The sequence below is a fragment of the Agelaius tricolor genome, unplaced genomic scaffold (assembly GCF_023055355.1).
Source record: "Agelaius tricolor isolate 1412-34295 unplaced genomic scaffold, bAgeTri1.0.p SCAF_15, whole genome shotgun sequence".
NCBI classification, from domain to species: Eukaryota; Metazoa; Chordata; class Aves; order Passeriformes; family Icteridae; genus Agelaius; species Agelaius tricolor.
Window position 1 is genome coordinate 14,019,319 of NW_027269275.1, and position 26,247 is coordinate 14,045,565.

At 41.7% G+C, this 26,247-nt stretch overlaps 1 protein-coding gene across 1 annotated transcript in view; it reads left to right on the forward strand.

Moving 5' to 3' along the window:
* The window catches only part of GLG1 (golgi glycoprotein 1), an 81,034-nt gene that overhangs the window by 30,939 nt on the left and 23,848 nt on the right, over nucleotides 1–26,247 (forward strand). The window contains exons 2-8 of the mRNA XM_071440530.1: nucleotides 5,988–6,020; nucleotides 8,735–8,821; nucleotides 12,289–12,504; nucleotides 19,140–19,343; nucleotides 19,967–20,038; nucleotides 22,215–22,398; nucleotides 24,173–24,387. Of these exons, the coding sequence (XP_071296631.1) occupies nucleotides 5,988–6,020; nucleotides 8,735–8,821; nucleotides 12,289–12,504; nucleotides 19,140–19,343; nucleotides 19,967–20,038; nucleotides 22,215–22,398; nucleotides 24,173–24,387 (1,011 nt within the window). The remainder of the gene's footprint in view (nucleotides 1–5,987; nucleotides 6,021–8,734; nucleotides 8,822–12,288; nucleotides 12,505–19,139; nucleotides 19,344–19,966; nucleotides 20,039–22,214; nucleotides 22,399–24,172; nucleotides 24,388–26,247) is intronic.

Sequence of the window (26,247 nt, forward strand, 5' to 3'; positions counted from 1 at the left end):
GCTCTTCATTAGCTGCTGCACTGGAATTATTTTTGAGACCTCCATTTCTTTCTTGGCTTGTTTGTCCTCTGCATCACCAGTGGATGCTGTGCAGTACTGCCAGTACTCATGCTGTTGCTTTTACCTCTACTGGAATACTCTGAAGTTTATTTGGGATGTTTCTGGTTGGGGTTAAGGCAGAATGCCATCCAAAAAGATAGTTTGAAAGTAAAGTTGTCTCAGCATAGCTTGTGGACTGCTTGATGCTGCAGGTGGAGATGCCACTGTGCCCAGTAAACTCAGTGATGCTGGGAGGACTCTTCCATAACCCCATTAACTAACCTGGCAGAAACTGCTAAAATGACAAACAGTTTTCTGTTGATTTGCTGAGTTTTGGATGGTGCAATGGGTTTGAGTCAACTACAGGGGTGAGGAGGACAGCAGTCTCCCTGTCACCTTGGTTGGTGGGATAACAGCTCTCCTTCCCTTCTCCTTTTATCCTCTCTTGTGACTCTGCCAGCATCCTTGCATGCCTTTTGGTCCCTGAAGCTTTTTGCTGGCATTGTGAGAGAGCTTTCCAGGAGCAAATCCTGAAGCCTTCTGGCAGGATCTGCAGCTCAGTGTTGGTGCTATGCTTAGCAGCAGAGCTCTGTTGTGGAGGAGTGTTGTGGGAAACATTATATCTGGTAGCAGTGGTGCCAAACTTAGGTGGCAAACCCATAATTTCAAGGTCTGTCTTGTTCCACAACTCATTAGGACTGCCTGGAAAACCTTTGAGAGGAGGAAGAGAGGGGACTAAGAGAAGAACAACCAAACATCTGGGGCAAATTTGCTTTGATTGTGCTGACTGTTGGAATATGCTCTGATGTGTGGATCTGTGTTGAAAGGAGAAAGGCTGAGAGGGCTCAGGGGCTTTAGAGTCCCCTATGCAGGGAGGCAGAAGCAGCAGGGACAAGAATGGCTGGTGTGAGAAGGCTGTGGCACTTCCAGCAGGGAGCAGCTGTGCAGCCTCTGAGCACCCACCCTGCAGCTTTGCACGGGTGGGAACAGCCAGCTCAGAGAAAGTGATTTGCTGGTAAGAGCCTGCAAAGATACTTGCCCTGTCAGGCAAATGGAATTGTGTTTCTATAAAATTGCACCTTGGTCTGTGGTCACTTCTGATGCACCGGAATTAAAGCTTGAACATTTTCTGTGCTTTTCCTGCCTCTGGTATTTGGCCATGGAGGGGGTCTCTGCTGTGCAGGAAAGCTACACAGCCTGCTGAGGACCTTGCTACACGTCTAATGTGAAACAAGCAAAACCACTTTTGACTTCTATCAAAGCTACAACAGAAAGAGTAGGACTTGCTGAGCTTTCTTGGTGTTTGAAGCAGATACTGAATAGTGGATCCTCAAAGTATGAGGGGACAAGGCCTGCTTCATCCTTGTCTCCTTTTGACGTGACTGCTGAGCCAGAAGGACACACATGTTGTGCTGGGATTTTTGATGTTGCTTTGTGCTATTTTTTCTCAATAAGCATACTTAGCTTAATAGTGTCATACCCCTGGAGGATATAGAATGTCAGCAAAGGTGGAAAAGTTTTTGGAATGTAGAATTCAGTTAAAACAGCTTTAAAAAGTAGCAGAATTTGATGTTTGGGCTGATGTGCCACTTGTGCTGTGTGTGTGCCAGATGACTAAAGAAATTGCTGCTGGTCCTGATAGTTTATTTTTTATGCACAAAGTTCTGTGTGTGTTTTCTTGTTTGTGTATAACTTGGGCTAATACATTTACATAAACTAGAAACACCTAACCAATGTGGACATAATTATTTGGGTAAATGATTTGCTGCATTGCAGACTTTAGCTCTGTTTGTAACTGGGAAAAATTATTTATGCGAAATAAGCAAAGTATATGGAAGCTAGGAGCGTACAGCTTTGGTGCATGATATATCCACAGTTACCATGCTTTAAAGTGGCTCTTTTCAAAGCATGGATGGTAAATATAAAGTGTTTTTGCTGACATGACAACACGGGGTTTGTTTTTAGTACTAAGAGTTCACTGGCATTAGAGAGTATTTCAAGCTTGGCTTAACAAGTTTAACTTTCATTGCTCACTAAATGTGTAATTAAGTTACAACATCTTCTCATCTGTTTTGAACTTAAATTATCACTGGTTTTAACTTTCCTATCACACATGACTTTTTCAGGATTGCAGGATGTGTGAAAATGGTTTACTGTAGCCATATGCTTCTTGGCTCAGAACTCCAGGATGTTTCAGTAGGTTTGAAGCATGGGTGGTTGTGTGATGTGTGGTTTTTCTTTTACAAAAGCTGTGTTGATTCTTGCCTAGACTACTCTATCTCCTCATGTTTCCAGAAATTCTTCTGCAGAATATTTTCTAGTGGTTGCATTGGAAAGGGATCAGGTTTGCAGGAGGGTGGCTCCACCAGATGTCTCCTTGATCCCTGCCTTGCATGTGGCCTGTGCTGTTTCCAGGTGTCCAGCAAGTCTACCTAGCTTGATATCTGAGGATTGAATCACTTTATTGTGAGTTTGCTGTCCTGGCTGGGTGTGTTTGCTGAAGAGATGGCTCTTATCTGTGGGAAGGACACAGCTAAGAAGCCAATTGTCCCTTTATCAGCTCTCTGGCTTCCTCCTTAGATGCTTCCGGGTCAGCTTGACTTCCACAGAGCTGTAGAACAGTTTGGGCTGGAAGGGACCTTGAAGGTCATCTCATTTCAACCTCCTGTCATGGGAAGGGACACCTTCTACTAGACCAGATTGCTCCAAGCCTCATCCAACCTGGGCTTAAGCACTTCCAGGGACAGGTCATCCTCAGCTTCTTTGGGCAACCAGATTCACCATTCTCATCCACATCAGTTCATCAGGATACTTAGTTCGCTTCTCAAAATCCCATGGTGTGAATTATTTTTCCTTAGGATGTGATGCAGTAAGAGCAAATCAAGTGTGTTTTGTATACCCAGCTGGAAGAGGCTCTGCCTGTCACTGAGGGAGCGGCTGTAAGTGCACCCCAGGCAGTGTGCTGTGCACTGGGTGGTGATGCATGACACTGGTTCAGTCACCATTTCCTGTTCCTTTGGCTCCCACTATGATGATGGTCCATTTCTGCTGCTAAAGCACCAACACCTCATGGCCCTTTGGGCCTGGGTAGTGGTGGTGGGCTGCTCACCTTGCTGTATAGCTCTGACTAGTTTTATACTGCTGCCAAAGCAGAGAGATTGAGAGAGGGATGGATGACTGTCATGGTTTTCTTCAGTGAGTTGAGATCTGGTGGATGGGAAAAGGCACTTGTAAACACAACAGTGCCTTTGAATTTTTCTGTGGAGTTCATAACACTAATGCAATGTGATTTGTGGCTGTTGTTTGTGGTTATATGGAAGAAAATGCTTTTTCTGTTCAGGTTTTCTTATATGTGTTACTTGTTCCAATCTCTGCTTTCCCAGGGAGGTAGGAAGTGGTGTTTGTACTCTGGAATGCGAGTGTTAGTGCGTGAAGGAGTTTGGAGAACTTCTTACAGAACTGTAAAGGGAGGCAATATATTCCCACTGAAGCTGCTAAACAGCAAAGGCTTCTGTGAGCCCAGAGGCACGCACATTTTCTGTAAAGGCTGGTTTTAATCCTTCAGTTTGGAGATGTATGAGGAGTCCTTCTCTCTTGCTAATTGGTGGAATGTCCTTGCCATCAGCTTTCTCTCCTAAAATGCCTTGACTAGCATGTGGTGCTGGTTTAGGCTGCTCTCTTCCTTCCCCTTGCCCTGGGGGTCTTCTGAGCATCCGTGTTCCACGAGCTCACCATGTGGGACTGACACAATGCAGCTTTTCTTGCTCTTCAACTTCCCTTAGTGGTAATCTGAAACTTACTTTTTTTTTATGACTCTTAACTGCATATAGTTCTGAAACTGCTCACTTGGAAGGTTTCTTGGGTGGATGTAGTGCACAGAGGGCCACAGGCAGAAGGTGTGTGGCTTGCACTGGGGATATTTTTCTTCCCCTTCTTCCAACTCAGCCCTTCAGCTATCAGACAGAAACTGAAAGGATTGTTTTTCTCGTGTTGCTTTGCTGAAATAGGGAGAAGCAGGTCAGCATTGCATGGACCCACCTCAAGTTCCATTACTCTTCTCAGAAGAATAAGGCTAGATTTTGTTTCACAGAGCTGAGTTTTGCTACAGAGCACAGTAAAGTCTGGTATTTCAATGTAACATTTTATTGTTGTGTATTTCAAGAAAAGCTTGTTTAAGTTTCTCAAGTCAGTGAGAACAGCTATGTTATATTTTTGGGCTCATCTTTCCAGAAAAAACCCCTGAGCTTTAATCTTTGGTGGATTTGAAGCAAAGGTTACCAGGTTGGAGGGTGCAAAAATAATTGAAGTGACCCTGAAGAGTTTTGTGGGAGTGCTCTCTGACCCTTACAAATTCTCCTGCCTGCAAATGTGTTAGGAAGTCCTGTCCTCTATAGCAGAATTCCAGTGCTAGCCTAGATATTTTTATAGAGAAACTATCCTTGACTAAGAGACTGAGACAGCAGTTTCAGTGGGGGGCACTCTGCCTCCCAGCTTTTAGTAGTCTAAAACCTTCATCTGGTGCTGAAGGATGTGGGATGAGTGCAGAAAATTAAGGAAAGTACACTTTGTAAGTCACAATAGTGTTGGTCTTAGAGGCCGCTGTAAAATAAAGCAATTTGGGTGGCATCTTAGTTTTCAGTTGAAAGAATCAGTTTTGCAGTCTGAGGATAACTAGCAGACATCTGCTAGTCTTTTAAAAAAAGTTGATATCCAAATTTTCAAATTTATAATTACTTAGGGAGATACAGTTTTAGATCATGTCAGTCTGGCCAAACTGCAATTAATTGCTATAATCCTTCAGGTACCATTTTTATGTTCAAAGTGGAGAGGTGATTTCTGCCACTTACTGCTATGAAAAATAAAAGTGCTTTAGTTAATAATGGCTGTAATCAAGAGCTTGAAAACGTTTTCCAGGCTTGCTTTTTTCCTCATAAACTTGTGTTCATGTTCCCCAAAGCACCAATGGTACAAGTGTTGGTGTAGCAGATTGTGCAGCAGCAAATGTTGAACTGAAAAAGCTTTGCTTGCTTCAAAACTGCTGAAGTGCTGGTTCTCTGATGTCAGATCCCTGAGGTCTAACATTGTTGTGTCAATGATGTGTTTAAGCTTAGAGTGGTTTTGTGTCTTGTGGCTCTTAAAGCGTGTCTGGCATCTCAAGTATCAGGAGAAGCAGAGACTTTGTGAGTCAGGGTTGACTTTCCTGTGGGTGTGACAGCCAGGTGATTTTGTCCTGCCTTTGTGCTGTTCTGCTGTGGAGAGGAGATAGGAGTTTGTATGATTAACTTTTTTTCAAGGAACTCTTCATTGTGAGAGCTACTCAGGCTGAAAGGAGAATGAGGTGGTTTGCACTCAGAGTTCTTTCCAAAGGAACTCCCCAGGAGAATATAGTGAATATTTTGAAATGATGTATGAATATTGGATGTCACCACTTCTCACAGTTGAAAATATAAATCTTGGGGCTGCTTTGAACCAGCCCTTTTGTGTACAACTGAAAGAAAAGATGTTACTTCTCAAATGGGGAGTGTGAGCATTTCAGTCTGGGGGAAGGGAGTGAGTCCTGCCGTTCTCCTTCACTTGTATGCACCAAACGAATTTTTCTTTAAAATCCTGCTCATACTTTGTTTTCCCTCAGGTGCTTTTTTTGCCTTCTTAGTTTGGGCAATTGTGGCAGATGCCAGTGCATTCATTATGTTTTTGCAGTGTCTACATAAATGCTGCTACTCTTGTGCTTTTGTTCTGTTGATACACCATAGTGTCTAAGGTACCTGTTCGTTTTTTGGTAATTAGATATCATCACTCTTGTGATTCAGATTCTCAAATTTCCTGTCAATTGTGTCAAGTTGTTTATTATGGAGTTGACAGTATTTTAGTTTCAAAAGTTTAGACTCTGCTCTGTTAAATGCATCACATTGCTAGTAAACTGACACTCCTTTTCTTTCTCCTTTCAGCCAGATAATGAAATCTCTTCAGACTGCAATCATGTAAGTATTGCTTTGTTTATTCACTCTCTAGCTATGGCATTTGCACCTCCTATCCCTTGTGAACCTGAGGTATTTTGCATAGTTTGGTACTTTGCAAAGGCTATTAATCACAACACATTTGGGTTTCTGTCCTGGCCTTTGGAGGAAGAACACAAGGTGACTTCTTTAACCCAGTATAACCACATTGGTCTTAATGGAGACTTCAGAGTGGAACACTTTTAAGAACATTACAAACTGTACTTCTGTATCAGGGGAGGATAGCAGACGTCTTTCCTGTTTTATAAATGGGGGGTGGTTCCCGTGAGTTACTGGGAGCAGTGTGATGTGTTCCTTTTGGCAAAGATGTGAGCAGTACTGAATTTAAACTCTTAATTCAGTTAATTTCAGCTGTTGACACCTTCTGTATTACTTTCACAGCTGCTAAATTCTTAGACTCGTTTGGAAAATGATGTGGGGGTGTGATATTTAGAGGCAGTTTGAGACACTTGGCTGATTTTAGAACAGATTTCCTCTCAGCACTGTGTTTAACAGTGAACAAACTATTAGCCAGTTTTTGGGCTGTCAAGCTGACTCTTCAAATCCCAAGACTCTCAAAAAAAACCAGATAAAATTCAGTGCTGAGGTTGGTATTAGGTTTCTTTTGGTTTTTCTCATTTCTATTCTGTCAGCACACACCATATCAAGATCCTTAATTGCTTGGTTAGCCCTGAACACAGACAGACAAGTGCATGCCTCAGTGACAGTCTTGATTTTGGATGCTTGAGAAGCTGTATTTTGTTTTATTATTGGAAGATATATTCCAGAGATGAAGCCCAGTCATGCTGTACAACCAGTAATTTCCAACTGTGTTTATAAATTAACCTTTAGCACTGCCTGACTTCATTGGCAGCTGTAATTCTCTGTTGTGCAGGATTGGATCAGATGAAGGGCACAACATGTTTCTGTTTAAGTCTTTTTGAAAAAGAGAAAACTCCAGTAATTAAAATGTATCTGCCTGACATTTAAATGTGCCAGCAAAAATTACCTGAATGAAGAAGAAATGGAGAATTTTAGAAGTCAAAGTTGGATCTTTCTTCTGCTGGATTAAGTGATGGCATCTCTGCTTCAAATGTTGGGTGGATGTGGATTATGGAAGCCATTCACAATAGGAACTGTGGGCTAAGTCTCATTTTCCCAGGCAGAAATTGAAGGGAGGTGATAAAAAACTAGACCAGAGAGAGATTGTCTCTTGTCCAAATGTTTTCTTTGCCTCTCTCTGCAGTACAATTGTTGATCATCCCCTGGAAAGTTCTATCTAGTGCTAAAATCAGGAGTTTTAAGCTGAAAGTTTAACCTTCTGTTCGTGGGAAGGTTCATTTGGAGAGCATCACATTTTGAGACTCTCCAAAGTGTGAGATTGCAAATGCAGAGATGTATTTTCATCTTGTGTCCTCATTCTTGTACTTCCATTTTTGTCTGGGAGAGACCTACAAGGTCCTTGCTCTTTGCAAGGACAGGTTCCCCATTCATTCTCTTTTACCTACTAAACCTCATGTTTACAATTTACTCCATCTGTAACACCCTAGTTTACCATCACCTCCTTTTTTAGCTTTTCACAGCTCCAAAACCATTAGAGGTGTGGAAGGTGGTGCAGTTATGCTGATTCTGATTTTGGTTCTCTCTCTGTGCTTCCACCCTCCTGGAGTGGGTGTGAAACTTGTGTAGAGCATGTGATTGTTCTCCCAGTGTTTTGTGTACAATTGAAACTAAAAAGTAAAAGTTTGATCAAATTTTATCTTTTTGATATTAATTTATCACCAAGGCAGAGTTTTTAAAATTAATTTTTACAACTTCTTAATCTTTAAGTTAATGAAAAATGTTTAAATGCAACTTAAGTTCCTGGAAAAACAGATGAGCTAATAGAGCAATCAGGCAACACTTCAGCTATTAATTTGTTGAGGTTTCACGACCCTACCCTGTATTTTTACTTGATGGTGCCTCAGGAGGACATCTGGGATGTGTGTATGTATGTACAGGGTGTGACTTGCCCAAGACTGATTCTTGCACAATGATCCTGTGCATTGAGGCTCCTTCATGAGCTCATTGCTGGCTCCTGGAAGAGCAGTTGTCCTTTCAGAGGCGTTTTTGCAGTCTAAGTTCTAATGTATCGTTTTGCTTAGCAAGAGTGGACCTCCTGTAGATTTGAAATATATCTGCATCCAAAAAGTTGTCACAGCCCTCACAGAAGGATCAAGCTGCTTTGTCTCCTGCCTTTTTTTTGCTAGGTTTTTTTATAAGGTTTTCAGCATGACATCTGCTCATATTGAGGATTTAATTTGTTCAGTTCACTTGCATCAGGCAGACACACTATGGCACACAAAGGTGTGGTGGGCTAAAGGTGTTGCTAAGTATGCAGCAGGTAGCAAGTTAAACCTTTCATTGTTTTATCCTCTCAGTTGTGAAATATTCTTCATTTGTTATCTTTGCTTTTAATGAGTCAGCTTATGACCTTGCAGAGATTTCTGACAGCCTGAATTTGTTCAATATGAACAAATTATTGCAGAAATGAAGGGACAAAAGTGTTGTCAAGGAGACTTATTATTGATCATTTCACTGTAGAGGGATGATGGTAGAGATTGGGTATAAATGATGTTTCATTGTTTTCTGAAGCAAAATATTTATATTTCTCCACGGAAACCTCTTCAACTCCCTTTCTACAAATGCTTTCTCTATAGCTCTTGTGGAACTACAAGCTGAACCTGACTACAGATCCAAAGTTTGAATCCGTGGCCAGAGAAGTCTGCAAGTCCACTATTGCTGAGGTAAGTCAGGAGGAAGGCATGGCTGCTCTTGTGGCACTGAGGCTTTTCTCTTTTTTCGTGAATTAATAGTTAATTTGCTAATTAATAGCGAATTAATGTGTGAATAATGATTTGGGAAAGCTCTAGTATCATATACCAAATTTGTACCTGTAATTAATTCAATCTCCTTGCTGAAGAAGCCAGGTACCTTAGTGGTACCAGGCAAAGGGATGGGAGAAAGAAATGCTGAACTAGCAACCCACCAGCTCCTATCAGATCTTTTGTCAGAAATTGGTTGTGAATTGGATTTGTCCCCTCTGTATCATGTGTGTGACATTTTATAAGTGTGGTGTTGGAGCAGGGCTTCTGCTAAATTTAACATGAGGCTGGTTGTGGACTGTGTCTTGCTAGCAGGAGGGGTAAGCACACAAATGATAATCAACTTGAGGGTTTTCTTAAAGTTTTAAAGGATAGTTACTCCAAGGAGACCATGTTAGGAACTTCTTTTTAGGTTGTGCTAGGAGTCTGTGCTCTGTGTCTCATACATCCACTCTCCTTGGTACAGCTTCAAAGATGATTTGATCAATCATTTCTTTCCTTGTGCTTATGCTTGAGCTCTTGAGGCTGTGAGCTTATGCAGGAGCCAGCTGAGCTGAGGTCTCTTCCCCTGTTTGTGATGGTTTTCAGCTAGACTTCAGGGAAGCAGTGGAAGCAAGGCTCTCTGCAGCTGTACAGGCTTCAGCTGACTTAATTCAGTCACTGAGCAATGCTCTCAAAATCATGGTTTGTATATCCACCAATACAATGTGACCTAGCCATAAACTTGCCTTTTAAAAAAACACTTAGTCTGCTCTAGTGTAAGTTGTTTAGTGTAAGGAGAGATCAAAAAAAAACTTTTTAGAGGAAGGCTAGAAGATCAAACAGTGGAGGACAGCTTGCATCAAAGGATTGTGTTGTAGTTGGAGTTTGGTACCTCCCAAAAGCAAACACTGCCAAATCTGTTGAATCCCACTTTTTTTTGATCATAGAAAGGATCATGTTTTTCTGTTTTTTGTCATATGGTGCTACAGAATTTTTACAACCAAGGCATTCTTGAAAATGCTCTTTTAATAGTCTGTTTAATTAGCATTTTTATACAGTGGCAGTCTGGCATTGCTGTAAACGATGCCCTGTAAATCTGGGATATTACTTTTAAAAGCAGTGGGAAGAGTATACATAATTTCAGAATTTTGCCATTTGGTGAGTGTTTTTTTAGTTAAAAAAAAGATTACATAAGGAACAATAACCTCATGTTTGATTTTCTGGTGTTTAATACTGAGGCAGGTACATAAACCATTCCTGATATTTTTAAAGGTACTTCTACAAAACTCTTTTAAACAGATAAATAGTAGGCATATACTCCTCCCATACAATATTAACCTGTTAATATTTTCCTTAAATTGCCACTAACAGGTATAGGTGACTTTTTTAGGTGAATCAGCTCTGTTTAAAGTATTGCTTTGCACTAAGAACAAAATACAACTAGAAGAGCAATTCCTAGAAAAAGTCATTTGGGGAATGGTGACTGACCCAACTGAATATGGGTATGTTCTGAAAATTGCACCTTTAATTTTATCAGCTAAATAGAGTTTAAAATTCCAATTTATTTTCTTCTCAGCTGTTGTGGCTTTTATAAGTTCTGGCAAGAGCTTTAACCTAGAATTATGGTTGGCTACCAGATAACAGTGATTGCTTCAGAAGTGGCCTGGCAATAACATGTTCACTTGGTCCCTTCTGCAGTTCAGTGGCTCAGGCCATGGAGCTCTGGGGCTGTTTCCAAAGCCAGGCTCTTCCAAAAACAGCATGTTGCTGTTGTGGGCTGGTTGGCTCGTGGTACTTGAGCTGAAGTAGGGCCAAACCAGAGATGCAGCTTTCTCAGAGAGCACTTGCTCAACTCTGTCCTGTTCACCCTGCAAGGATCTTATGTGTTTTTACTTTAAAATGTATTTTGCACCTTATCTGTAACAATTACATTGACTTTAGTAACTGTTTTTCTAGGAGCTATTTAGATTAAATGTAAACTGTTTCACCAGCCCACATCTGCCTTCAAATAATGATGTCTAAAATGTTGAATGTTTTGTCACACAAAGTAATGGCCTCATAAGCTGAGGCAGAGATCTGTTTTACTCATCTAGTCTGACCTGTGTGAGTCTGTCACAGGGTGCCCTGAGTTATTCTTGTTTGAATTAGAATCTATCTTCCTAGAGACAGCTCTCCATTTTTCAAAATTTCCAATATAAATATTCCAACTTGGTATTTGAGAACTGATAAAATGGTTTCCTGCCTGTTCCCTTAGCACTGCCCTTGCTGGTTATCTGAAACTGCCAGAATTATTGATTGCCATAGATCTTCCTTGAGATTGATGAGCCCTTCAGTATTTTTACAGGGACAAATCTTTGATGCAATCAAGTCAGCCCATGTATCTATTCCTTGCAAACCTGTCAGCACTAAACTTTAGTGTCTGCCTGCCAGGGGTTCTTCCTGCACCATTATGACTGCAGTTTTCAGCACACTCCTGAGCAGTGGCCACCAGAACTGTGCAAGTATTTCAACATGGGCTTGCCAGGGTTAAAAAGTTGTGTAGTCTCAGTGCTCCTTGGAGCGAGGCATTGCACTGCTCCTATCAGTGATTTCTCCAGGGACCATCCCTAACTGATCAGTAACCATGTTTGCCCCTTCTTTTGGAAAGACACTGTCAAAGCTGCCTGCATCTTTTACTTCCAGAGGTGGTGGGTCTGGCCTGTCTGCTTCCCTGAGCAGTGCAGGCTGTGATTTATATTGGGGACCTGTCTGTTCTTGTATGCTGCTTTTCCAATCCCTGCATAGCTTTCAGCTTTGGTTAGCTGTGATTTTTACTTTTTTTAGACCACTGAGTAAAATGGTTTTAGTACCAACAATCAGTTCATGCAAGAGCCTCATAGAAAAGAATTTGATGAGAATTTTCCTTTATAGTATTTTTCATCTCCTAGCAAGTTATAAACAGCTCTATAAATAGTGTTGACTTTTGAATCAGTCTCACTTCTGGCCAAAATCTTATATTGTAGGAGGTCAGGGGGCTAATGGGGGTCTAAGTATGATTTAAAGATGTTGTAATGTTCTCAGTTTTCTAAATAAAGGTTTGTCAAACTAGCATTTTTCCTACAAGTCTACTTGATTGCAGGGGTTCAGTGTAATTATAAAAGACGATTATTGAGCAATAGAATTTATAATCCTCAAGGTCGCTGTGTTTGCTTTTTTTGGATGCTGGCACACATGAGATTTCTCATTTCTGAAATATTTTCAATTATTCTGACTTACTGGAAATCAAACTAAAGCCTAGAGGGTTTCTTTGCTAGCAGATTTTGAAGCTACAGATTCAAGTTTCTTTGAGGATTTTCTTATAAGGTTAAATAGGTTAAATTCATAAGCTGCAGCCACTGTAATTTTCCTTTTTTTTTTTTTTTTAACAGATAAAGGAGTGTGCAGATGAACCAGTTGGTAAAGGGTTCTTGGTGTCATGTTTGGTGGATCACAGAGGCAACATCACTGAGTACCAGTGCCATCAGTACATCACTAAAATGACAGCCATTATCTTCAGTGATTACCGGTTGATCTGTGGCTTCATGGATGACTGCAAAGCTGACATTAATCTCTTGAAATGTGGCAGCATTCGACCTGGAGAAAAGGTACCTGGAGAACATGTAGATTGCCAATAGACTTGTAAAAGTCATTCACTTCAGGAAACTGATGCAGAAGCTCTGCAGTAGTATTACTGTCTGACTTGCAACTGAGAAAATTCATGGTGTATCTCATCTGTCTGAAAAGGGTGATGTCCTGATTGTTTGCAGTTCCTTTTTAATAAAGGTACATTTGTTCCTCTGTGAGGAACTGCTATGCAGAGACTTTAATTTGTCTTTCCACAGCCCACCACAGGTGATCTGGCAGGTAGTTGTCTCTTTGATGAGGCCTTCCAGAGCTTGACTCTATATACACTGAATCCAAACAATAAATTTAAGCAGGTCTATTGCTTGGCTTATTCCACAGTCTGGTTGGGTCTGGCAGGAAGGTTATCAAGGTGATGATGCCTGTGCTGTAACCTTTTCTGCTTTCTCAGGCTGTAGTTGATAGACTGGATCAACAGCTTTTATCTGTTTGCTTCTCCTTTCCTCTGCCCCTACAAAATCAGTGGAAGGGCACAGGGTGTGTGGTGTCACATTTTAGTAGTACACACTTATCAGTACTGTCCTGGTTTTACTAAATCAGTGTTCTTTTGCCTGTGAGACTTAAGCAGAAGTTGATGCAAAGAACAGTTTATAGTGACTGGATGTGGGATTATTTTCAAGGGACTGTCTTTCCCTGTTTACTTCAGCATAGCTAATGCAGCAAATGTGTAGTGCTGCAGGAATGAGTGACTTTTTCTATGATAAGTTTTTATGTTTAGGGATAATGTTAAAATTAGCCTACCAACTTTTTACAGTGCTTTCTAAATTACAGCTTTTATGCTTATAACAATTAGTCTCATAAATGAGCTATTAATGAAGGGGTTTGCAATAAGATACACATTTTTTGGTTAAACAAAGAAGCTTTCCTAGCTGTTTGAGATATTCACAGCTATTAGCAGCTAGCATATTAAATTTATTTTCTAGTGTATTCCAGAAAACTTAGCTGAGCCAGAGAAAGCACAAAAATAAGGACTCATTTCTGGAAACAAGAACAAAAGCAACCATAGGCAGCAGGAACTTTGGTGCACTGTAGGTTCAGACTGGTAACAACTGAGTAACTTGCTTTATCCATAAAGTAAAGGTTCCTTTCTGATACTGGGCTGAAAGACCTCATGAAATGAGAATGAGAAATTGCTTTTAGCAATCAGTATAGAACCAGAAGTGTAACATGAATCCTGCCTGTCAGGTCTGCATATTACCCATGGCTACACCAAATTTAAAAAAATTAAAATGCTTATGGCAGCACTGAAGGGATACAGCAGAGGGGATTTTGTAAGCATAAACCAAATCTCAAATGGTGGGAGTGAAGCCAGTGTGGGCAGGCCTGTGTGGGTATCTGTGCACAACCCCTGCATTGGTTGGTTCAGGCAGGTGAAGGGGAAGGATAGCCAGGGTGGCTGAGGTCACAAGGCACCAGAGAAAGGGAAATTTTGGGTCACCAAATTTCTGTGGGCTAGCAAAGGGATCACTAACCAAACTTCTATGGGTTTTACTACGGCTCATGCATATTCCTCTCTTTCTTGGTTCCCAACCCAGAATATTGTGCCTTGGTTTGAAAAAGCATTGCAGCCTGTCATATATCTTTTGTTTTGCTGTCATCCTTGGCACTTGGAGCAATTGAAGTACTCTATACTGCTATGGAAACAGCTATAAATGGCTATGCAAGCATTTCTTTTGTTGGTGTTCTGTTCTATCCCTTTGCTGCTTCAGAGAAATCTAATTTGCTTCCATCAGATGCTGGTTAAGGTTTTATTTCCATGCTGTAGCTTCTGAGAGTTACCTGTAGAGAAACAGTCATTACCCTTTTGTATGACTGAAGGTAACTATGAATTTAATAAATAGGACCTGGACACTTGAGGAGGAGGATGGGGGAAGAGATTCTCTCTCTTTTTTTGTGGAAATAAGCACAGCTAGACCATGAACTCCATCTACATGAGACAGCTAGGGGATTGCAGTATGATAGCTTCATCAGAGTAACTGGGATAAACTGGTATTTTTAACTGTGAAAGACACTTAGGTTGATAATCTGCAATTACCTTGCCCCTTGAAGCTTCTCTGCTAGCTAACCTTGTTCCTTTTCTATACCTCCTTTTTTTGTTTAAACTTGCTTGATACTTCCTAATTGAATTCTGTTCTTACTGAGTTTGTTGCTTCTGATGTGGTGGTTTCTGTGGTTTTTTTTCTCACACATTTCTACTTGGGTTTCTGCTCTGTAAGAGCAATAAAGTTCAGTTTAGAAGGCTTGATCTGACCCTAGACTTCATTTTGCTATATGTAACAGAAAGGCTGTAGATGTGTCATTTGAAGGCATTAAGTTTTCTAACATGCCTGTGTTTGGGGGGAGTATGTCTTCAGCATCTCCCAACTATGGAGAAACATTTAATAGTAGTTTCAGTCACCTCTCCATGTGGCTGATACGTTTCATAATGAATTTGGTCTCCTGGTATTTTAAAGTTGTTTTATCTTCATGCAATAGGGATCTAATTTGAAATTGAAATGGGTAATTGCAGTGGAGCTTTTCTCCTTCAGCTGCTGATTGAAATGAGCTACTTTCCCTGGGAAAGGACCAGGATTGTATCAAACTCTAGTGGGTAGTGTGTAGTTGCCAGGGTGCTATTCAGCCATGATGTCCAAGCTGTAGCTGATTATTTGCCATAATGAAAGCTACATAAGTGTCATTTGCACATCTCTTGTAGTACTTTATCACATAACAATATTTTTCCTAAAGGAAGACACCTTAGGAGACCATTGTTTTCTTGTTTTTGTTTTGTTTTTTCACCTCTAAGAGCTTTGAGTGCAGTTACTCTCTTCCCTTAGTTTCACAAAAGTACTGGACACAAAGGGAGCTGAGTCTAAATGGGAAGAGATAACATTCAGCTCAGTCTTTGTTTACTCAGTGTAGCAGTGAACTATCATCTGAAATACTGGGAATTAGCTAATCCAAGAGACATCCCAGCATCCCTGGTGTGTGGGTTAGCCAGGTGGAATGCTGAACTGGAGCTCCCAGTACATCTCTTGGGTGATTTTCCATAGCCTGGCTGCTCTGGCTCCAGTGGGTTGGCACAACTGTCCAGTGCAGGGTGCTGTGCTGATGAGACAGGTTATATTTTACTCTCTTGCCTGCTGCTTCTTTTTACTCTTCATTCTCTTTTGGTCACTTTTCTAGCTTCTGTCTGCAAGGCTGCAGCTGGAACAGATGTGTACTTGAGGCATGTCAGATTTCAGACAGGATAAAATCTTTTCTGAGAAACTTCTGAAAAATGACAAAAAATCCCCAGTAGCTGCAAAGCCTAAACTATACTGGGGGGGAAAGTGAAATCTCTAATGGAAAATGAATAGTAAACCAAATGTTTTTAAAATTCTGTTATGGCCTAAAGCTGGATGCCTGGGGTTTGAATTTTAGTCATAGGAATTAAAATCTCCCAGTATTGTGCTGAAGGGATTTGCTTGGGCACATACATTTAGAACTAAATTTCATTCCTCTGTGGCTCAGAGTGCTGTGGGTCAGTACTGAGAAGCTGCTTATATCTTTGTGGATCTAGGTATATCCTTTCATAAAGCTATGAAGAATTTCAGGGCTCGCCAGACTAGATAATTATCTAGTATGTTTTACAGATATTTGCAACTTTCAGTTAAAATCCTACATTTAAAACTTGATAGTGGTGGTGAAACTGTGTGCCAGGAACCACATGTGGTTTTTAGATTTGATCTCTTATATTTCAGTGCTCAGAAAAATGAGGCCTAAATGAAATGCTCTTGTATTTCATTTTGCTCCAGAAAAATGAGGCCTAGACTTTGTCAATAGGCAGCAGTTTTGCAGGAGTCCTGACTTCTGGAGTCAACTTAGAGGTTTTCAACTCTGCAATGGAGGTTTTCTGAGAATGGGTCCTGGATAGAGGAAAATGGTTTTTAGGATTCATTCCCCAGCAGAGCTGCAGCAGGTGTTCTGTTCCACCCTTGTACACACCAGGCAGCTGATGCTGGAGCAGGACTGGGAGAGCTCATGCTGTGGGATGATCACCCTTGACTTTGGTGCCTCTGATGCTGAGCTGACCACCCAGGACTGCTGGCACATGGAATGCAGGTGGGAACAGGCATCTCTGGGTGGTGATACAGGTACCACCAGTGTGTGTCAAAGTTGTCCTGCCATCCTTGGCACGAGCCTTGATTGCCAGCTGCTTTAGGGTGGTTGAGTGCAGCTGTACACACATTTGTTTTCCCTTTCAGTCTGCAATAAGGATTGTACAATATTAAATACAGTAGGTGTTACCCTATAATTAAAGCTTGAAGTGGTATTTCTCTAAACCATGTTTGTAGAGTCCCATGCTCTGTTTGGCAGTAGTGTGGGTGTCTTCCTGCACTTTTGAGGAAATGAAGAGTCAGGCTCTCCTTAAAATTGCTTAACTAGTCACCACTAGCACTCTAGGGACCTGATCTGCCTGAGAATGAACCCCAGATTAGGCCAGTAAATCTTCCAAACAGTGTCATGTGGGCACAGGAACCTTAAGGGCACCACAAGGAGGTGTGTAAATGCTTGATGGCTGGAGGAAAGGGCATGTTTCAGGGGCCACATGGGTTGGTCTGTGTGTGTTTCTGTTGAGTCTGACATGTTTTAAAATTGCTCTGACACAAGGCAGCAGAGTAGCCAGCACTTCAGGATGATCTGCCCAAATGTGAAATCTCTATTAGCAAAGGAATGCAATAGATGAGCCATTTCATGTTGTGTCCCTAAAGCGTAACAGCAAACATCCAGCATATGGAAACCTGCTTTCCAGATTTCCTATTAAAGATAGGTTTACTTACATATATAATATGATTCTGACCAGGAGTCTAAACCCACACTGCAGTAAACCAGGAAACTTCTGATTTTCCTAGCAGGAAAAGCTTGCCTTCTGCCCTTCTTGCTAGCTTGCAAGGGAAAGCTGCAGGTGAGTGAAAGTAACCTTGGTCTGCCTTGCCTCCCAGCTGCAACTTCATTTAGGCAGGAGCAAAAATGTGCCACAGGAGCTTAAAATGGTGGTTTTCTATCATTCACACTTGACATCATCTCAGCTGTAGTTACTTCCTGTGACTGACCATGACAGTTTGCAGAACAGTGTTTGTGTTTGATGTGGTTATGGATAAATGGCAATTTTAAGTGATGTGGCAAACTTACTTCTGAGTACTATTCCTCAGAATCCAGATTTGAGGATCAGTCCTAAAGGGACTGTTGATATATAATTACATTTCTTCAAAGATACTTACTCAGCATATGGAATTGGCCGGTTCTCACTCAAAGAAAGGAACAAACCAAAATAAGGAATTTTGGGGGATGTAGGTTGGTTTTCTGCTTTCTTTTTTTTCTTGTAGGGGAAAACTGCTTTTAGCTTTTGTAAACTGATGATACTTCTGGGTTGTGTTTACAAGTTAACAAATAATCAACCAGTTCTGCTTGTGCTCCAAGTGTAGCAGACCTAAGACAGGAATCAAAGGCTGCCTGTGTAAGCAGACACGTCAGAACAAAAAGACTGGGGAGAGTTGTGTGGCTTTGTGTATCATGGGCATGTTTTCTGGAGACTGCTCTCTTACTCATGCTCCTGCAGCAGCAGTGGATGATCTGCTTGACAGAGCAAGCTGAAGGGATGGCTCCTAAATGGTGACTGCAAATGCCAGGCTGGGTGATTCAGCTGAATGTGAGCATGCATGCCTTGTTGCATATTCAGACAGTGTAAGTTTAGTGGCAATATCCTCTCACAGCAGAGCAGCATTAAATAAGGTGGCCTTCACATGAAAAACTTGCAGAAGCCTTGAGAAATTCGTACCTGCAGAGTCCTTTAGAGGAACCAGACCTTCTACAGGGGTATGGAGGGGGCAGGGTTCTCTTTCTAAACACATAATGAGGATATAGAAAACAAAGTGGAGCTTTGCTGACCTTTGCCCTGCCTCTTCCAGGCTTTTGAACAAAGCACAGGCTCTCTGTGTTTATTGGCAGTTACTGCTCATAGTCCAATATTGTCTCCAGGCCCTGCAGGACAGTGGATGTGGTGCACTGGGCCAGAACTACTTTGTCAGAGACCTCTGTCTACTCTTGAATGCTTTGCAGTTTTTTATTCTCCTAGTGGAGGAATTGAGAAGCCTCACTTGGTCAAAGCTCCTTTGTGGCCTTTTTTACATCACAAATTTTCACCACCCAAACTGAAGGCTTGGCATGGCAAAACTATGATTTTTCTCTCCCCAAGCATTTTCTTAATGTGATGCTGATCCTTGCTGTTGCCATGGTGCCAAGAAAGCTGTGTCAGATTAAAGATAATTTGGCTGTTTTGGTAAACTGCTCTGAGCAGTGTGACTAAGTAGTGATAATCTCATTAAGTCACATTAAAACAAGCCCAGAGCATTGGAGGGGGGGATTTCATGGTGACCATCAGTGGGATAGTGTTGTATAAAGTGTGGTTAGTACAGGTCTTAATTGTTGCCTCCTCTGAATTTAAATGAGGTTTAGGCTGAATGTTGGGAAGTCTATATGTCGACAGTTTGTTGCTTAATTAATGTGCTACTTAGCCAGAATCACAGCTCACTTGATTATGTAAAAGCTTGGTTACAGGTCTCTTGTTCTCTCATAGGATGCTCACTCACAAGGAGAGGTGGTGGCATGCTTGGAAAAAGGCCTGGTAAAAGAGGCAGAGGAGACTGACCCTCGAATCCAGGTTTCTGACCAGTGTAAGAAAGCAATTCTTCGTGTGGCTGAGCTCTCTTCTGATGACTTCCACCTGGACCGGCACCTCTACTTTGCATGCCGAGATGACAGAGAGCGATTCTGTGAAAATGTGAGTGCTTTCCTCTTCCTCTCTCTCTACAGGAATCCATTTAAAAAACCCAAAACCTCTCTGGACAAAGCAGTGAAGGGAACTGTAGACTGGAGCCTGAGTGATATTGTGTAATACTAAAAATAGACACCCTGTAACTGTCATTTTGCAGTGATTCCAGCATTAATTCATTCACTCTACAAACACACGTTATTCCCAACGGGTTAGTGAACTGGATTGGCATAAATGGTTTAAGGGGCATGAGAACTGGTGTGACAGGGAGTGGGGGAGGAAAGGCAGAAGTGAGTGACCACTCCTTTCTACAGCTGTGAGCTGTTGCACAAAGCCTGGCCTGGCTGTACTTGCAGCACTTCTTATGCCTAGCATGAGCTGCATTGTTCAGTCTCAGCTAACTTGTATTAGCTGAGAATTGTTACACTGAAAGGGTGATGAACATGACCAGATTATTTTTATGCAATAAAATTTAAAGGATTTTTATTGCATAGAAACTATTGCTGTCATTTGAAATATTAACTCGAATATATTACTAGTTTAAAAAAAATCTCCTCGGGTGTAGTTTAGCCTGCTTGTCCAATATTACAAGTATTATCTTTAAGGGTAACTGTTACTGTTCTGTTTCACAGACTCAGGCTGGGGAAGGCCGAGTATACAAGTGCCTCTTTAATCACAAGTTTGAAGAATCAATGAGTGAAAAGGTAAGTATCCTGGTGAGACAAATCCTTATTGTGGAAATCATCAGATCACTCCTCAGTCCAGGCTGCATTATTCTTTTCCAGTGTTAAGGAAAATGTCATCTTCCTAGCCAGATAATCAGCTAGTTTAACAAATGCTTTTACTTTGATATTTTTGTGTTTCAAGTTTCAGTCTTTCAAGTAAAGGATTTAAATAAATCAAAGCTTTTGGGTGGGTAATTTGGAGAGGCAAGACATGGAGCTCAAGTGGTAGCATTGTGATTGACTGTTTAAAGTAGTCACAGCATGCTGGGGTAAGCCTTGGATAAATGGTGTTCTAATTGTACAGATTAAAAACAAAAGGAAGCTGAGTTTCTTTCACTTGTGTTTTTGAGGCTGTTTTCAAGCATCACATTCTGTGTGGGAAGGATGCACGGTTCAGTGACTGAACAGAAGTTTTCCTTCTGGTTTTCTTGAAGATGTGGTTTTCAACAACAGCAAAAAAAAGTTGTTCTAGAAAGCTAGTTCTGAAAAGGTTGTATTGGTGTAGGTGCTTTGTTAAGGCAGCAATGCCTTCAGTAATTTTGGAAGCAGCATCATAGTGTCTGGGATTATATGGAATTGTAATCTGTAGGGAAGGATGTGAAGATGAGTATCTGTAAAGATCTCCTCAAAGAAGGTTTGCTGAAGGAGCCTGACTCAGAGTGCTGAAGGGATCAGACTAATTTCTTTTTTGTTAATTGCATTAGCTGTCTGACAGCTTGGTTCCAATTAACAAATTCAAATCTGAACAAGTGATCTCTGAGGGCTTTAAACAAAGCTCCATTTTGTAGCAGTGTGTTACTGAAATGAACTGCTGCTGTTGCTTAAGCTCTGTTTAGTTATACAGGGACACTGGTAGTTTGTGAAGGGTGTTTTCCATGATCAGCTGACTGAGGTATGAATGTAAGATGCAGAGAGGTTACACTGAGCTGCAGCAGATGACTTCATAGAGAGGGAGGGAGGGGTGGATGCTCTGAGGACGCAGTTTGCAGAGCAGAAGGAGCACTAAATGTAGTTCTCACTCTTGTGGCTGCCAAGGTTGGACCATCTGCAAAGTCACTGGTTTTGTAGAAGCTGTTACCCAGCAAAGAGTCCCTCCTTGCCAGCTGCTGCACACACATGTAGCCAGCAATAGCTGCTGGTGGGTGGCTTGCTTTGGTCATCCAAAACTGGCTCCTGGGGTGTATCCAGCCTTTCCCTGCTTCAGGTGATGAGCTATCTGCAAGCCTGTATCTCCCTGTATCCAGGGCTGGAAATTTGTCCACTCCCAGGGTCTGGGACTGCATAGGAGGATGAAAGATGGAGTGGGAATATCTTGGAGTAGGGCTTTCCAGGTCCTCAAGTAGGTATGGGAAGAAGGGGGCAAAGTCAAAAACGTGATGTAAGAAAGTGGGGAACAGGTTCTAGGACTTGCCTGTTCCTTGCACCAAGATTGCTCCCTCTTTCCCCTACTCCACATATTCACTGTTTTCCTTCATTTCAAGTGGGCTGGGAATGGACAAATTTGCTTGAGCTATTCTGAGTTATCTGCTGCCCTCAGATTTAATTTTCACATAATTTAAACCAAAAGCTATGAAATGTAGCAGTGTTTTTACAGGTCCTTTTTTGGTTGAAATTTAGAGGGTTGTTCTTGCAGCTGCTGGGTTCAGGTTTGGCCACAGTGCATCCTCATGAACCTCATCAGTTGTGGAAAATGGCTGGAAATTCCCACGGTTAGACTTTTATCTGCTATCATCTGCTCAGCGCGTCGCGGAATAAATCCAAGAAACGCGTTATTTTGTAAATGCAATTGGAAAAAGTTATTTCTTGAGGGCATGGGGTGAGCATGTACCACAGCTGGGATAAATGTCAGCAACTGCTCCTAGTTACCACGAATGAGTCACGCTCTTCACAAAAAGCTGGATGAATGTGCAGTTCTGAGAACTGCTCTGCAGAGAGCTGCTCCCTTTGAAACCCCTGATCTGTTGACCTCGGTGTGCATTGTTAACTGTGTGGTTTCTATGAGACAAATGAAATTTAGCTGCAGTCCAGTTGAAATTCATGAATTTAAAAATGTCGGTTGTTTTCTGAGATGCAACTTGAAAACTTGCCAGCAGCAGGTTCAGCTCTCTACCCCCAGCACAGAAGCTCATTCACCACCCCAATGTGTCTCCTGCAGTGCCGTGATGCACTGACCACCCGCCAGAAGCTCATTGCCCAGGACTACAAGGTCAGTTACTCGCTGGCCAAGTCCTGTAAGAGCGACCTGAAGAAATACCGCTGCAACGTGGAGAACCTGCCCCGCTCGCGGGAGGCCCGGCTCTCCTACCTGCTCATGTGCTTGGAGTCTGCTGTGCACAGAGGTAAGTGCAGTTCAAGACTTGCTGGGACCTTGATTTTAAATTCAGGGACCTTCAGCTTTGATGTGTATTTACAGTCCCCTTCTCCTCTTTCCAAACTTTGTTTCCAAGGCAAATTTCCTCATCACGGTGCTTTCATCGCTGTTGTTTTGATGATCAGAATAGCTGAGTAACCCCCTCTGCCACTGACTCCTTTTGTGCAGACAAGAAGTTTAAAATGCAAAACAGCAAATCCCACTTGGACTGCTGATGTGTAGTTGCAAATCCTTCTATTCACTGTGAATTCAAGCAGCTCTTTTCCTCCATTGTGTAGTAAGCATTAAATATGCTACAAGGTTAAAACACAGAATAGAGAACCTGTTTATCCTCACTCAGGGAAAACCAGGGATACTAAGTCCCCTGCCTGTTGTAAATAATGTCTTTTCTTGCAGTTCACTAGCTTGAGTAAATGCCTTAATTTCTCTGACTCTGGTTTTTCCCTATATAGATAAAAGGTAAGTGTGAGAATATTATTTTTGATCATTTAAGTTAACGTAAGCTGGAGGTGTCCTAACATCAGCTGCTGTCTCCAAAGGCATTAGAAGGCTCAGTGCAGCTGGACTGTGCTAAAGGTTCCCTGTGAAATTGCTGTAATATGAAACAATGTGTTACATCCTCTAGATCTGCACTGTTTGTTCCTCTAGAACTGCTTGTTTTCCCTCCTGGCATTCTGCTGGGTGGTTTCAGAGTGAGCAGCAGGGCTGCATGCTGCAGTGCCTCTGGCATGGGATGAAAAGGCTGCCATAATTCCATAAGCACTCTGCATTTGTGAGTTTGGATAACTCATTGCTTCTGACTGATGTGGAAATGATGTGCCCTGTTTGTAGAAAAGTTGTGGTTTGGGGTGTTTGGTTTTTGTTTGTTTTGGTTTTTTTTTTTTCCCCACTTCTCCCTGCAGTAGGGCAGGTGGTTTCCTGAATTGCATGCAGAAAACTGCTGTTCAGCCATTCAATTTCATGGTGGAACAGGTTCTGCTGTGTCTCATGCATGAGGCATAGCCCAGGAGGAACACTAATTATTCCACACAGCACCATGTACATGTGTTACAGCACCTGGCAGCCCCTGTTGGGGTGTCCTCTGTTCCATGAGATGTTGTGCACATATAAATAGGTTGTGATGGGCACTGCAGGAAAGCTCATAGCAGATCTAAGCATTTACTACAGCAATATTCCTGTGCAGCTGCAGTGGTTTGTTGGACACTCCATATACACTCTTTTTTAAGTCTGAGTTTTGTCTTCCTGAGCATTTATGCACTATTGCCCTAGAGAACCTTTTCATTGGAGAAAATGTTTAACCTGCTGTCCAAACAAATTCCTCTCCCAGTTACATACCAAGCTGGTGAGCCTACCAAAGGTGACTTCTGTGAAAAAAGGAACCCTTGAGCATGTGGGGAAAAGCTGACTTGTGCTACAAAACTGCAGATCCATGAGTGCTTTCAGCTGTTCTTCATAAGCCACTCCTGTAATGTTAAATCCAAAATCAGATTCTCCTAATCTTTCAGGCATTCATTTTTTAAAAACCTGTGTTAAATCCATGGACTGGCTCTATTTTACAGGATTGTTTAAAAGACAGGAGCTACCACAACCACTGGTTTATTCCCCAGCACGAATGCTCCAGCACCTTTCTCTTAGGTCTGGTGTTGTTCAGAGCGTGGACATGTCCCTGCTGGTAGCACAGGTCTGCTGAGGAGGGCTCTGCTAAGCATTCCTACTAAATCACATCATCTTCTCTTGCTCAGGTCGACAGGTGAGCAGTGAGTGCCAGGGTGAGATGCTGGATTACCGGCGCATGCTGATGGAAGATTTCTCCCTGAGCCCCGAAATCATCCTGAGCTGCCGCGGGGAGATCGAGCACCACTGCTCGGGGCTGCACCGCAAGGGCCGCACCCTGCACTGCCTCATGAAGGTCGTCCGTGGTGAGAAGGGCAACGTGGGCCTCAACTGTCAGCAGGCAGTAAGGAGCTTCTTAGCACTTCACTCTGTTTGCTCAGTTGGTAAAAGCACTGATTTCTGTCAAGGTTTTGCCTTGTGATGGAGGTTCTGCTGAAGTCAGCCTGGCTCTGCTGGGTGCCACTGAGTGCTGGAAGCAGTTGTGTAATTGCCCTGCTGTGAGCTTGGTGTGTAGCAAGGGTAAGGGTGGTGGTTTTCCCCTCAAAAAATACATTTTGGATTGTTGTGCCCTAGGCTTTTTATTGGATCTTCTGTAGTTCTTCTCCACCAGCTTTGAAGTAATGGAATTCTCTCCTGGGTGCAAGGTGTAGGGAAACTTGCCTTTTATAGTTCTAAAACATTCCTTGTCCTTCCCATTTCTCCCTCTCCTTCCCTTTCCCCCCTGTGCCCTGTCCTTGGAAATGCACAAAACCTTTCAAAGCACCTTCCCTCTCAGTTTTACTTTTGCTATTTCATTCAGCTTTAATGATGGAAATGGAACTTTGGGGACAGGGAGGTACAGCAGACTGCTGTGTGTTGATGTACTTGCAGCCACTGAAGGAAATGTCATTTTCCTCCAAACTACCTCTGTAAAATAGCATATTTCCTTTTGCCTTTTTTTAACTCCATTTTGGTCCAAACACATCCTGCTTATCATTTCTTTAAATTGAAAACAATTTAATTTTTGTTCAAACTGAATAGTGCTTTTTTAATATGAAATTACATTTTTGTACTTAATGCTTGGTTTTGGTTTTAATGATCCATGAGCCCAAAAAAGTGACATCAATGATAAAAATGGCAAGGGAGTGTTAGTGCTAATGTTGGAATTTGGGGACATGTGTGCTCTTGACTTCTTTTAATAAACAGAGCCACTATTCTGTACATTTTTGTTTTAAATGTAGCTTAAAACTTAAGCCTCAAATGATGCTAGATGGTGTGTATTATCAAAGATAAATTGATAGCTGTTAAATTTTTTAAGTCACAGGGTGCTTTTGTGATGAAGCTTATTTCTGCATAAATACCAGGTGTACTGGTGCAGCAGCTGTACAGTTTGAGTCATTCCTGCAGGGATCTGTAGTGCATGACTTAAGCTTTGCAGCCTTTGTGTGAAAAACTGAATATTTGTTTCTGTTTAAATAGGAAATTGAAACTGCTGCTTCAGAATTTCATTATTTGGAAATATTCATAAGATCAGTTAATATTGGGAATAACTTCTAGATCATGACATGCAAGTCATTAATCAAAACAGGATCACCCCAAAGTGATATGGGATTTCAAACTTTCAGAGAAAAATATCTTTAGAAGTTTAGGGCAAGTTTGGAGGTTTTTTAGTTCTCTTTTACTTAAGCTGCTGTTTTATTTTTTTACAGTAAGTTGATGCAATGATAAATAGGATTGTCCATGAGTCCCCTTCATGTTAAATGTGTTTGTTCTCTGGGCAAAGGACAGGAGAAAGCAAATTAAATGTTGATTTTATACCTTCGTTTAGCTTGTCTGGATTTTTATGGGAAGGAGGAAATAGATGATTGCAAGAACAGGATAAACATTCCAATGTTATGAGTTTCTGAAGACTGACACAGTACTACTATATAGCTGCCTACAACTTTTGAAATACTAAATAATTTATTGTTCTTAATTTTTGTATTTGAATGGTAAGGGTTGCTCGGCTGTCAATGGCTTTGTTGTGTTTTGACTTAATGTGTTAGAATGAGCTTTTTGCTTTTACTTTTAAAGGTAGATAAATTATCTTTGCAAGGAAGAGAATATTGTGTGAAACTCTAACAGATACTGTGCAATTTGGGCTGGAGGCTTCAACTGCTTGTCACATGAGGTTGGCCCATATGGCAATCCCTGAAGAAGGGAAGTTAGAGATCCACCCTTCAGA